The 14,075-nt window shown below is 42.5% G+C and overlaps 1 protein-coding gene across 4 annotated transcripts in view; it reads left to right on the plus strand.

Annotated features, from left to right (window-relative positions):
* Positions 1–1,390: 1,390 nt before the first annotated feature.
* PSMD11 (proteasome 26S subunit, non-ATPase 11) overlaps positions 1,391–14,075 on the plus strand; it is a 37,864-nt gene continuing 25,179 nt past the window's right edge. The window contains exons 1-4 of one of the 4 annotated variants that reach the window (XM_051992402.1): positions 1,391–1,602; positions 2,955–3,113; positions 5,033–5,134; positions 9,111–9,235. In XM_051992402.1, the coding sequence (XP_051848362.1) occupies positions 1,590–1,602; positions 2,955–3,113; positions 5,033–5,134; positions 9,111–9,235 (399 nt within the window). In that variant the 5' untranslated portion in view covers positions 1,391–1,589. The other 3 variants (XM_051992403.1, XM_051992401.1, XM_051992400.1) reach the window with 3 other exon arrangements.

A 14,075-nucleotide genomic window follows, 5' to 3' on the forward strand; every position in this document is an offset into this window, starting at 1 on the left:
CTTTCTCTGCTTCCTCTTCCATTTTTCTTGCATTTATTGGGATATGTAGTTGATGAAATAACAATTCTGTTATTAAAATACGAACAAAACTTACATGTACATAGGTCGTTTCCTCCTTTAATTTAAACTTTGTGAGCAAGGACTGTTTCCCACTTTATCGTTCAATCTCCAATCCCTGGCATGGAGCAGATCTTTAATAAAGGTTTTCTGAAATGTTTTGTTGACTTGAGAAGCTGAAAGGAATTCAGAGGGCAGTTCAAGTAGATGGTAAGTATTCTGGAGACCGAGCCACATGAGAATCTTGTTGAGAAACCTGGCAGATTCATCCTGGAGAAGAAAAGATGGAGGAAGAAGTCAGAAGAGGGCATTAATAGTTTGAAGAGCTGTTATTTTGAAAAGGGAACTTATTAATAAGATCCTGAATTAAAAGCTGGAAGGGACCTTGGAGGTCAACCCTCAGTTTACAGATGTTCCAGGCACAGTGCTAAACAATATTATCTCCTTTGGTCCTCACTACAACCCTGAGAAGTAGATACTATTATTTCCCCCATTTCACACATTTGACAACTCAGACATATAGAGTGTGGCTTGCCCAGGTCACACAGCTAGTAAGAGTCTCAGACTTCATTTGATCTATTTGATCTCAGTATTTTGTGCTTTGTGGCACCTATGATGCCTCGAAACTAAGTCCAAGAGAGGCTGTCTTGGAAGAGTTTACTCAATTGGCTAGTAAGCATTGTGAGCAGGATTTAAACTTGAATAGATAGAACATTTAAATGCTTCCTCTGTACCCTCAGTGCTGGTGATACAAATAAAAGCAATCAAGACTGTAGAGCCTGCCTCAAGTTATTAATAATCTAATAGAGTATGATAGTTTTATTATATTGCTTTTTAATCAATCAACAAATATTAACTGTGCTGAGAGTACAAAGAATGGCAAATCCAGCCCCTGTTCTAATGGAGGAAGCAGCACATAGAAGTCTGTACCTACAAGATACAGATGGTACAAATGGAAGGTAATGTCAAAGGGCAGGCAGTAAAAGGTGAGGTGAGCAGAAAGCTGGGATTTGAGCTGAGTCTTCAAGGAGACCTGAGAAGTCAGGAAGCAGAGATGAGAAAGGAGAGTATCCTAGGAAGGGAAAAGACAAGGGATGAAGGGTCATGTGTGAGGAACAGCAAAAGGACCAGAAAGTCAAGGGTGGTTGATTCACAGTCTATGGAGGGAAGTAAAGTGTAAGAAGACAAAGTTGTTGAAGGACTTTTAAAAGATAAAAGGGGATTTGATTTGATCTTGAAGGTTAAAATAGGGAGCCACTGGAGTTTAGTGCATATGTATGTGTGAGGAGTGCTGTGAGCCTTATTTGGTCAGATATGGGCTTTAAGATCACTTGGGCAGCTAGGTGACAGATGGACTGGAGTGGTAAGAGACTAGAAGGCTGAAGCAATGGTGTAGGCAGCTGGGAAGTGATAAGGGCTGGCCTTAGGGTGGTGGCTAAGTGATCAGAGATAAGGGGGCTTCTAGGGAAATTGTGAAGGCAGCAAAGGCAAGAGATTGGGTATGTGGTGTGAGTGCCGTTGAGTCCACAAGGATGACCCTAAATTGTGAGTTTGGGTGACCCTGGACAGTAAAAAGGGGGGTTGGGGTAGTGGAATCAGTTCAGCTTTGGACACAAGAGAGTTTGAGCTGTGTCTAGGATATCCACCAAGAGGTAATGGGAGGTATATTGGGCAGAGATCTGGGCCCAGTATTAAGAATGGGAAAGTCATCTGTATGGGTGATACAAATTGTGAGTTAACCAAAAGAGAGGGAGCAGGATCCAGGACAGCCATGACGGGGAGATCTACCATTAGTGGGCATGACCTGGAGGAAGGTCTAGCCAAGGAGAGAGTTCATTACAGGAATGCAAAAGGCCGAGCATCTAGAAAGGACTGTGGGGGAGACAATGGTGGGGACGGGAAACTGGAGAGAAGGCAGTTTCAGTGGCGCGAGGACGAACGAAGAAGAAAATAAGGGGGAGGAGAAAGTTCAGTTTAGTGTTTGGTGCTGGGTGCCGGGATAGATTTCCTCAAACTTGGGGGGCAAACATAGATCTTCGTGTTCACTGGCTTTTAGCACTTCCTTTAATTATGGTTTTTAAAAAGCTACCATAGTCTTCATCAGACTGAGATGAGTGGGGAGGAGGAGGGACAAGACACAGAAAAGACAAAGAAGATAGGAAGTCGGCTGCCCCTAAAATTAATGAGCTTCCCGTTAATGGAGGGGATGTTGTCCAAGGGAACTCCTGGAAGGCAGAGACGGCCCTTTGGGATTCTTTCCAACTTGGCGGGTGTTGGGGAAGTTCCTCCTCTGGGACGCGCCAGTGGCTGGCCATCCTAGTGAACTGCTCCAGTTGCCCAGCGCTGAGTTGCCGTAGCTCTAGAAGCGCACTTGGCTCCCTCGCTCTATTTCGCGCGCTCTTCCCCCCTTCCTCGCGCAGTCCTTTGCCCCGCCCCCTTTCCCCTCCCTCGCGCTCCTCCTCCCCGTACCTCTTCCCTCTCTCGTTAGCGTTCCCCTCCCTAACACTTCCTCCCTCTCCCTCGCCCCTCCCTCTCTCCCTCGCTCTCGCAGCCCCCTCCTTCCCTCCGTCCTCCCCCTCGCCCCGCCCCCTTTCTTTCCTCTCTCTTGTTCACGTTCCCCCTCCCCGGCACCTCCTCCTTCCTTCCCGTCTCCCGAAACGCGCCCTCCCTCGCCCCGCCCCCCAACCCTACTCGCTCGGTCCTACGTCGTTCTAGCGCCCCCTCCCCCTCTTACTAAAGCCTCGTCCCCTCCCTCTTTCTCGCTGGTCCTCGCGCCGTCCCTCGCTCCGCCCCGCCTCCTTCCTCCCCAAGTCCTTTCCACTCTCTCCCGCCCTCCCGGCCGGACAGACGTCTGCCCGGCGGAAGGACTACAACTTCCATGATGCTTGGGGAGGCAGGGGGCGGGCCGGCCGCGCTGGTGTTTCCGGCGGCGGCGGCGGCGGCCGGGGACGGTGTGAGAGGTGGTAAGATGGCGGCGGCGGCGGTGGAGTTCCAGAGAGCCCAGTCCCTGCTCAGCACCGACCGGGAGGCCTCCATCGACATCCTGCACTCCATCGGTAAGCGACCGCTCCTCGCCCGGATCGCCGCCGCTGCCTGGGCGCGCGGGCCAGGGCCGGGGCCGGGGCTGGGCCGGGGGCTCCGGGCGCCGCTGCTGACTCACGGTGTGTGAGGGGGCCGGGCTCGGCCGGGCCGGGGCACAGGCCGCGCCGCCGCCGCCGCTGCCCGGAGGGAGGGAAGGACGGGTGGAAGAACGGGCGCACTGAGGCCCCGGCGCCGCCGCCGCTGCTGACTCACTCCAGGTCCCCGCCGAGGCCGGCGGCGGGACGGACCCTGGCACGGACTCTGGCGCGGACGGACGGACGGACGCACGCGCGCTCTCGAGGGCCTCCCCCGCGCGCGCCCGCCGTGACTTTGGCCGCTTCGGGGGCCCCCTTCTCCCGAGTCGTCCAGGTCACCCGGGCCCGGGTGCCCCGCGATCTGGGGAAGCCGCCAGGGATGCCCCGTGCCCGAGATCAAAGGATCCCGATTGATGGTGCAACAAGTAGCCCGGCGACTGCGGAGCCTCAGCGTGGTCACCTTCGGTGGCCCGAGGACAAAGGTGCCCCCGACCTAGTGTGGGGTGCAGAGCACGGTCCTAAGGCTGGATGGGGGGGGGGGGAGTGAGCAGCCGATGAGGCGCACCGCCCCCTCTTAGGATAGCTCTGGAGCTGGAGCAGCAAGCCAGCCCACCCCCTCATTTGACCCAGGAGTAAACTGAGGTCCCAGTAGGCCGGGAGCCGTGTCCAAGGTTACATAGTAGTGAGCATCCGAGGCGGGATTCGAACTGAGATCCTCCCGATTCAAGATCATTCTCAGCTGTTTTGGAAGTTTTGCGTCCTGCCTTCGGAGTGTGGCAGGAACAGGCTCAGCAGTTTCAGGTGTATTGTCTGGGCTTCATCCTGTATTCACCAGAGACCCAGTTTGGGAGGGATTGTGGTGACAACACTGTAGTTATGGGTCCTGGGCTCCGGTCCTAGGGAAGAAGGTTGACTGAAAAACGTCTCTGAATAGAGTAAACTTGAGACCCAGTAGTGACACTCAGCTGCACTCCTGCTCCATCATGGTGCATCTACTCTTGGTTTTGTCAAGTCATGGTAGCCTCTAAATCAATGGTAACTTAGTGGTAATAATTATTCACTGATTGATAGTTAGGGAATAATACTTTTTCTTTATCACTTGCTGGACTTTTTGTTCTGCTCTGATAAAGAAAGCACTAAGTTGTTTTTAGCACAGTCTGAATCTTTTACGGAAAAGCCCTGCTCAGTAAATGTTGTGTAGGTCGGACACAGAATCTTGCTCTACAGGCTGACTTGTTTTTGTTTTGTTTTGATGAAGTGCTTGTATTATACATACAGGACTTTTAGCTTTCCTCTTACCTGGCCAGCATTTTTTATGTTAAAGCTCTTTAGTACTCTTAGTATTTAGCACCTTACGCATTTTGATTATAGTTTGGTGTCTGCTGAGATGTTAATTATATTGAGCATATTTTGTAGTATTATGTTGTAGGAAATAGTTTTTTATTATCCTGCCTTGATCAACTTAAATCTGTGGCTGGCATTCCTATGGTGGAGGGGGCGGGGGAAGAGGGAAGAAAAGGGACTTCCATTTGAAACAGAAAGAAAGTTGGTGTTTTTTTTTTTTTTTTTTAAACAGGTTTCCAGAGTTAAACTTTGTATCCAACCTCTTATCTTTAAATAGATTGAACCTGAATTATCTAACAATCTAGTTTAGAATTTACATTGTTTTACTTTTGTAATTTAAAATTTTTCACTTAATCCTGGGATAGTATATTTCATTAAGTTTTTCTTTAAATTAATTTGTACCTTACTCATTTTGTTAGGTAGTTAAGAGTGAAGCGAACAAGAGCTGAGTTTGCTGAGTGTTGGGTCTCAGTCTTCAGTCAACATTTCAAGGGAGTTTTGCATTTCTCTTTTAGTGAAGCGTGATATTCAGGAAAATGATGAAGAGGCAGTTCAGGTCAAAGAGCAGAGCATCCTGGAGCTGGGGTCGCTTTTGGCCAAGACCGGACAGGCCGCAGGTAAGTGAGACAAACTCCAGTGACTTATCTTGGTCTAGGAAAGCATTATACATATTCTGTTTAATATCAATGTACATAGAAGAGTATATACAACTCAGCTCTGTGGTCACATGGTATGTTTTATGAACTCTTTAGCAGGAATTACGTAGGCACTTAACTCATGTAGACAGTAAACTTAGGTCAGAGTTTTGTTCCGGGGTCCAGAAGTTCTTACAGTCACAATTGTTAAGTTACCATTTTGCGTTTGGTGTGATTCATAACTTTTTTTCAGTGTCTTTCCTATTCTGGGACTTCATATACTGATCACGATCTCAAGAAACAGTGTTAGTATGTTGTATGATGGGCTTTCGGACCTTTAGCCTTGACTGTAAAATAGCTGGGATTTCGAATTTCTGTGTGACTCATCATCCTTACTGGTACAAAATGAGTAAGCTTCTAGTTGGACAAAGCTTTCCTGAAACTTCTACATTGGGACTCAGTGCTCCTCTGACACTGCTCTTGGAGTTAGCTCATTGGCCTATGAGAATGACTTCGGGTTCATTGAGAGATGTTGCAGGCACTGGTCCTGGGGTGCTCTGGAGCTCAGAGAGTGGTGCTGCTCCTTTTTTCAGATAGAGACATTCCTGAAGTTTGAAAAGTCCTGCTCAATTCTTAGTGAGGAGTTAGAGATAGGACAGCTAAATCAGGTAAGTGCTGCTAACTTTAAAGGAAGTTTGGCACCTCTTTAAAAAAATAAGTGCAAAAAAGTAACTTCAAAAAAGTAACTTCGTTAGTGATTTACTCAAGATCATAATTCAGTGTTTAAAAGTTGATCCTGTAAATTGTCACTTTCCCTTGATTTTGATACTTTGAATTGTAGTAGAACGGAACTCACTTCATACAAATGGGTTCTGTTGGTAGCTATAAGACAAAATAATCTACAAGGTACATTTTTGTGAAATTTGCTTCTTATTCTGCATGCGACTTAACTGTGCTTGTGTAGTCAGTTTTCAGTTACAAGAATTGTTAGAAAATTTTAATCTCAAATCAGCTTGTTTCTGCTTTTGAGCCACTTCTCACTGTATTCAGTTGATTTTAAAGAATAAAAACTGATATGAGTATTTGTAAAATTAAACCATAATTAAAATAACAATGTCTGTTTTGAGTTACTGCCATCTGTTAACCTGAATAATGAAGAATTAATAGTATAAGACATACTATTGTCAAACACTTTTCAATAAAAAGGATTGTAACTGATCCTTAAAGTTTTTTGTTCCTTCTATTCTCTCATCTGTCCCATTCACTCTCACTTAACACTGAGACCTGTGAAGTTGGGAATGGTGAAAAGAATAAGGGTTGCTAGAAAGTTTGCTGTTTCTGGGGTCATAGTTTGGCCAATATGACTAATATTAGTATATATTCTTGTGATGAATCTTATTTCATTGTTGTGTGTGCAGCTAGATATATTCACAACTTGTTTCTTTTTATTCTAAACTTTTTGTAGGTATGGTAAGAACCATATTTTTCTATCAATGATTCATCAAATACTTAGGAGATTCTATATGCCTGCTACTATATGAAGTACACATGACGTGACACATTCCATACCTACAAAGATTTTAGAGTCTATTTTGGGGACTACAAGCATCTGTGAATCCATCAGTGAACAAGGCAGTGTTTTATGTGTCTGCTTTACATACTACCAACTTTGTCCCAGAAGGTATAAGCAGCAAGAGGAAAGCAGCTACTTAGGATTTAATTCTGAACAACAAAATTTGATGATCTGGAAGTGATAGAATCTTGGGGGAAAGTGACTGTGCCATTTGGGAGGTCAAAATTTCTAAGGAAGGAACAAGTAGAGTGAGAGGCATCTGGGAGATTGTCATGCGAGGCGGGAGGGCTGAAGGTATTGTAACCCAGCATAGAGAAGTGACTTCAAGGAAGTTATATTTTTGAAAAATGAGGCATGATTTCTTACTAGGGAATATAAAAAGAAATATGGTTTGGAATGGTTGAGAGATACTAAACCATAATAGCTGGTCTTTATTAGCTCCTCTGTCCCTGAAAACACACTGGTGAAGCGGATACTACAAGTGATACTGTTTTACAGATGAAGAAGTGGCTGAGCAACTTTAAGTGACTTGCCCTGGTCACACATCTTGGGTTGATTTAGACCCAATTCATTCTTGATTTCACTTTCAACACTACATTATTTCTTGTAGGAAGTGGGAGGAGAGAGAGCTATACATCAGATGAAGGTAATCAGAATCTTCTTTGGCTGAAATGTAAATTTTAAGCCAATATATTTAAGTAAAATAATTCAGTCAATGTGGAAAAAACTGTTTAGTAGTTTGTGTGAAAAAGACATTGGCTAAATATGAGCTAGTGCAATTTTGGGGTATAGGAATACACATTTTAAGTGTGTGAAAAGAAATTCACCTCAAGGGAGGTTTACTTCTATTGTACTCTGTGCTAGTCAGATACCTGGAGTCATGTATCTTTTGAATATTACACATGAAAGTGGACTGGTAAGGACCTGGAGAATTCAGAGAATGGTGGCCAGTGGAGTGAGAGGGATCTGGGAGATTGTCATGTGAGGGAAGGGCTGAAGGAATTGTTACCCAGCGTGGAGAAGTGAGAGAAAAATTTCATAAGTGCCTTCAAATAGTGAAGATCTGTTATTTGGAAGAAAATAGTAGCTTAGTCTTTAAGGTAACAAATTTAAGGACAAATTGTGGAGAAGCTTTAAGTATGCAAATTTTTGATTAAGTATAAAGAACCTTCTAACAATTAAAACTGTCTAGTGAGCCAATCTAGTGAATTCCCAGGCCCTGGAAATATTCAGAGACTGACTGTCAGGAAAAGGATTTCTATGTTGGGTGAAAAGCTACTTTTGAGGTCCTTTCCAATTCAAGGAGTGGGTTACTCTGTAATAAAGCACTGAATTGTGTAGTTTCGACAATAAATAAAAAAGGTGTTTGGAATGATCATCAAGAAAGACCTCAGGGGAGGCAGGAACTAAAGCAAGTCATCAGATTTTCAGGTGGGAGGAACATTGTAAACAAAAATGTGAAGAAGGACCTTTTAGGAGGCAGACCTTCCTGAGAGCAAAGCCGGTTGGGCACTTGGAAGAATCAGACTCTCGTTCTTTGTTTGCCAAGTCTCTGTAGTACCTAATAAACTACCGTACAATATGTTTTTGTGATACACTACTAATACAATTTGTAAATAGCTAGCATATGCTAGCTATTTAAGTCTTGACTAATGAGGACCCCAAGGACCTAGTGGTAAGAATAGAACTTGTCCCTGAACTGGAAGGATAAGGTTTTTCTTGATCTGCAGAGAGAAACATTAAATTGAAGACTCATTATTTGAGCTCTGGATCCCCTGGATTATGAATCAAGGTGGTGTTAGTTTGTAGTCTAGGTTTCTGTAGACTCTTTCATTGAAGTGAAAGATCATTATTCTTGAGGTTTTTGGCCGAACCAATTTCGAAGTTTTATACTTTTTATAAGCAAAACTCTTGCTTTGACCTATTTTTTTTAAATAAAAACTTTGTAACTGATAATACTGATCATTGTTTAAGAAGGCTTGTGTTTGACATTTTAAATGGAAAGTTTTGAAAGAATGTCATAGCTGTTTAAAGGTTGACAAGCAGGAAGATAACTAAGAAAAGAAGTGGTATTCCCCAAAGAGGAAGAGAGTCAAGAAATTTCAGAGGTAGAAACGATAGAGGCTGACCAGCCAGCCCGACCCATCCCTGAAAAAAAAAAATATCTTTACTATTGTAGGGTATGCTGCAGCTGAAAAAACTTCATAATAAAAATGAGAGACTTAAAGATGACAAGTCACCTACTTAGCTCTCATTTCCAGGTTGTGGGGAGATCAAGTTAGAAGAGATTAGAAGGAAGAGGTGGGGCCTTCTGGACAGTTTGGTATTTGCATTACACCTTGAATGACTGACAGTTTTCTTTTTTCTCATTTGCCTTATGTACAGAGCTTGGGGGGCTCCTGAAGTATGTACGACCCTTCTTGAACTCCATCAGCAAGGCGAAGGCGGCTCGTCTGGTCCGATCCCTGCTGGACCTCTTCCTTGACATGGAAGCAGCCACAGGGCAGGAGGTGAGCCACATTGATTGCAGGGAATAAAGAAAGAGAGAACCTGTTTGGTTGAAGCTGTTTGCTTTGGCTGTGGTGCCGTTATAGAAGCGACAACTGGAAAGGCAGACTGGGGACTGATCACATCAGTATCCCTTTGTTACAGGGTATTTGATACTTTGGGTCTGTTCCATGCTTGGCTTTGTAAGTGGAGATTGCCAGTGGTCCCTAGAATCCTCATTACATCAGGGTCAAAACCAGATTCTTGTCTTTGAGGTATTGTATTTTGCTGTGCCTTTGTAGTGTTTTCTGCTTCTGTGGAACCTTTCATCATCTGTCACAAAGCTTCTTGGGAACACTAATTAACTCTTGCCTTGTATCTTTTTGGAATATTTCTCACCTTGGCTCTGCCTTTTACTGGGCATCAAGCATCTTTCTGTGTGGATCTCTACAGGAGTGATTCTTGTCCATGAAATTAGTCTAAGGGCTGTAATGAAATTAGACTTTTGGAGGCCAGTGATCCTGTTTTCACACTTCCAAAGGTGACTGCCAGTTTTTTTGTTTTGTTTTGTTTTGCTTTGTATTTTCATTTCAGAAAGAAAGAAGTGAACAATTACAAAGTCACAAAGCAAAAATCATGCTGCAGGCGCTTATGGGTTCATTTTGGCTGCTAGTTTCTTTTTGTAGACCTGATGCCATTGGAGTCTGTTGTAGAGGTAGAGCTGATTAGTGGTCTTGGGTTGTGGAGATAAATTGTAATTAGTTTCTCTGTGGCATAGGAGAGAAAGGAAAAGTCTCATTTATTTATAGGGCCATAGTTTTGAAGTTCTAATGGTGAAAGATTTGTAGAAAAGTTTAAACCAGCAGGACCTCATCTTGAACTCCCAACTTAAAAAAAAAATGAAACAAAACGATTTCTTGTTGTGACAGCTCACTGAAGTCTAATTAATATGTCAGGTACTCAGAAGAAATTAATTTTAGAATAATTAGTTGCCAAATTCAATTATATTGTTTTTGGCAGGGTCATATTGTGTAGTAAGCCATTTTGTTTACAGAACTTCTTAAATGCTTATTTTTTGGATGAAAGTATAAAAATGTATTTTGATTAATTTCAAATAAAAATAGCATTGTTAGAAATAATCATATGTTCATTGACTTCCAGTGACCCTCTCTTATTCTTTTTTCGTTAATTAAATGGTGTCATTTACTTGGAATATCAAAACTTAATATAGGCCGATGGACTTACTAAATGCAGTGTTAATTTTGACCCTGCATAGCAGAATTACACAAACTCATAGAAGGTTTTTTGCCATTGCTAAGTGTTTTCTTAGAATCTTTGACTTTCTTTTCTTAGCATTGAGCTGACTCATTGGAAGGCATAGTAGCATTTGTTGAATGAATTGTAAGAATTCTCATGCCAGTTTTGATGAGAGATTTCTTACCTGAGTTATAACTTGGATTTTTCCTGTGTCATTCATTCATTCAGTCAACGAGTAGGCATTTATTAAGCACCACATTCCAGGCATTGTACAAAGTGCTGGAGAGTAAAAGAAAGGCAAAAATCAATTCATGCTTCAATGAATGGATAATCTCATGAAGAAAAAAGTAAACAACTGTGTACAAACATAATTTATACAGGATAAAGTGGGCTTAGTTTTGAGGAAGGTACAAAGAGTAAGGACTGGAAAAAACTTGGAGAAAGTGAGGCTTCAACTGAAACTTGAAGGAAACTAGGAGGTAGAGATGAGGAAGGAAAGTATTCCAGGTATGAAGATGGTCTGTGAAAATGCTGGAGTTGGGAGATGAAGGAGTATCATATAAGAAACTGCAAGGAGGCCAGCATGTTCAAAGAATCTGTGAAGGGATGAGAGATAGAAGAAAGCAAAAGGGAGTGAGGGCCCAGGTTGTAAAGGTAGGAAGGAGCCATTGGAAATTATTGAATGGAAAAGTAAGAGTCAGATTTGTGCCTTAAGAAAATCAATTTGACAGCTAAGTGACCACTGTAGTGGGGAGAGGCTAGCAGACCAACCAGCAGTATATTTTAAGTCTTGTTAAACTTGTTAAACAGTTAGCTTGTGTGGTAATGAGGGTGGAGAACATACCAGAGATAATCGGGAAGGTAGAATTGATAGGACTTGGCAACCATTTGGATATAGGAATGGGGAGGGAGAGAAAGAAGCTGAAGAGACCGACATCTAGATTGAGAACCTCAATGACCTTGACAGTGAGAGGAAAGTTAGCAAGTAGAAAAGCTTTAGGGGAAAGAATAGCAATTGTTTTGCACATGATAAGTTTAAGATGTCTGGGACTTTTGATAGGCAGCTAGAGATGTGATTCTGGATGTCAGGAGAGAGTGTCGATAATGTTTGAGAATCATCTGTTTGGAGATGATAATTGAATCCATAGTACTTATTAGATTGTCATATAAACGAGTATTGCTGGAAGAAAAAAGAAGGTCCAAGACAGGTTTGGGAGACATCCACCATTAGTGGGTACAACCTAGATGAAAAGGAGCAAAAGGAGACTTAGAAAGAGCAAGTGGATAGGAAGGAGGAAAAACAGGAGAGAGCAGAGAGTATCCAAGGAAAGAGAAAAATCAGTTTTGTCAGAGGCTACTGAGAAGATTAAGAAGATGAAGATTGAGAAAATGACATTAGATTGAAAAATTAAGCGAACATTAGAACTGTAGAGGCAACTGTTAAATTATGAAGTTGCAACCCAGATTGCAGTAAGAGAGTGAGAAGAAAGGAAGTGGTCAGAAAATTTAGCTGTAAAAGAAAGGAGACACAAAAGACGATAATCAGTGGGGATCGATGGATCAAATGAGAACTCATTTCTTTTTTGGATGGGCTGAGGGGGACACGAACAGGTTTGTGAACAGGAGGGAAGCAGCCAGAAGACGGAACAGGTTGAATAGAAGGGAGAAGATGGTGTGGAATGCAATCGTGAGTGTGTAGAGGGTTTTTCCTTGGTCTTCATGTGAGACAGAGGGAAAGAGAAGGTGGGAGTATCTAGGTGAAGGTGTGAACTGAGGAAGAGAAGGGGAGAAGCCACGGGTTTCAGTGTTTTCATTGAACTCTGAGGCAGAGTAGGTATTGGAGCTTTGGCAGGTTTGAGGAGGGTTGAAAAGGTGTGGAAGAGCCACTGTGGTGCTTGAGAAAGTGATTTAGTTAGGGAGGTATAAAAGGATTGCATTGTTGTGGTGAGGGCCCCATTGAGATTATGTCACATGAATTTGTAGTGGATTCCTTCAGTACAGTTCCCTGATCTTCTCTGGTTTCTGTAGGCATGAGCAGAGACAGAGTAGTAATAATCCAGGTTTGGAGTTTGGTGGGTCAAGATCTTCAGTAAGATAAAGGGGCCCAGGGACTTGAGAGAGGAGGAGGAGGACATTATGGACTTGAACTGGGCCACTAGGGTAACATTGGGGAAGAAGAAAATGTAGGGTGATGGTTTGGGAATGAACTAAGAAGTGAAGGGATTGGAGATTATATTGAGAATGAAGAAAAGGTCAGAGTTGCAAAGCAGAGAGAAAGGTGGAATGATAACAAATTATGAGATAAAAGAATTTAAGAGTTCATGAATGTGGAAGTGGAATACATGGGTTATTAAGTGTCTTGTTGGCCATCTTTTTGTGTAGCTGAAGTGAGGGGAGCAGCTAGTCATGGGAAATCAATAAGCTGAGGAATTGGAAAGTTAGGGTGTTTGAGAGAGTCTCTGTATATGTTGAACTCCCCTTGTCTAAAGGCAGGAGTGAAAGTGTAACTAAGTTTCTGAATCAAAACACCTTTCTGTTTAGAAAAAAAAATTTCTACTTAATAGGTTTTTTCCCCCAATTACATGTAAAGACATGCAATTTTGAGCTCCGAATTTTTCTCCTTCCCTCCCTTTCTTGCCTCCTTCCCAAGATAGCAAGCAATATGATATAGGTTATACAGATATAGTCCTATTAATCACATTTCCACATTAGTCATGTTGTGTAAGAAGACTCAGAACGAAAGGGAGAAATCATAAGAAAGAAAAAAACAAACAAAAAAATTGAAACTCATATGCTTTGATCTGCATTTAGATTCCAAAGTTCTTTCTCTGGATGTGGTCAGCATTTTCTGTCACTTGAGTCCCTTGAAATTGCCTTGAGTCATTGCATTGCTAAGAAGAGTTAAGTCTATCATAGTTGATCATTGCACAATGTTGCTATTACTCAACACCTTTCTGTTTTGATAGTTATTTGGAGTGGTGGTTTTAGAAAATCAGGATTAAGTAGCTTCTGAAAAAGCTACTTCAAGTTTTTGTCAGTTTAAAGCAGTGACCAAAAGGTATCCCTAATAAAGAATTAGAGCTAATTGATCTCATCTTGCTGGAGAAGTACTGTGGTATTGGGTACTTTCAAAATGTCACAGTTATTTGCTAAGTTTAGTTTTTTGCCTGTGATTTAATGACCAATGAGCAGTCTCATGGAATAAGGACTTATTTTTTTAGCCTCTCTCCTTCTAGTGGTTCTTCTGGAATCCCCAAATGTGGTGAGAAATTATTGTATTAGATAAGACTAACCTTTTGATATATCTGGAATTATGTGATGGTTCCTAATTAAGAGTCGTGATACATTATACAGAATCAAAGTGATGAATGTTTTTGTTCTTAATGCTGGAATAAATTTGAAAAAGTTAATGCTAACAGTAGAGCCAACAGCAAAACCATTAACCCTCTTTTTGATCCTGTTTCTGTTTGAAGTTTAAGAGTCTGTGTTTGTGGTAAAATCCAATGATCTGTATCTTTTTCCTCTGGTTCTAAAGCTCATTCTGCCTCTTGAGTCTTTCCTCTGTCCTATAAGTTCAGCTGCAGTAGTTCTTCAAATGCCAAAATT

The sequence above is a fragment of the Antechinus flavipes genome, chromosome 4 (genome assembly GCF_016432865.1).
Source record: "Antechinus flavipes isolate AdamAnt ecotype Samford, QLD, Australia chromosome 4, AdamAnt_v2, whole genome shotgun sequence".
NCBI classification, from domain to species: domain Eukaryota; kingdom Metazoa; phylum Chordata; class Mammalia; order Dasyuromorphia; family Dasyuridae; genus Antechinus; species Antechinus flavipes.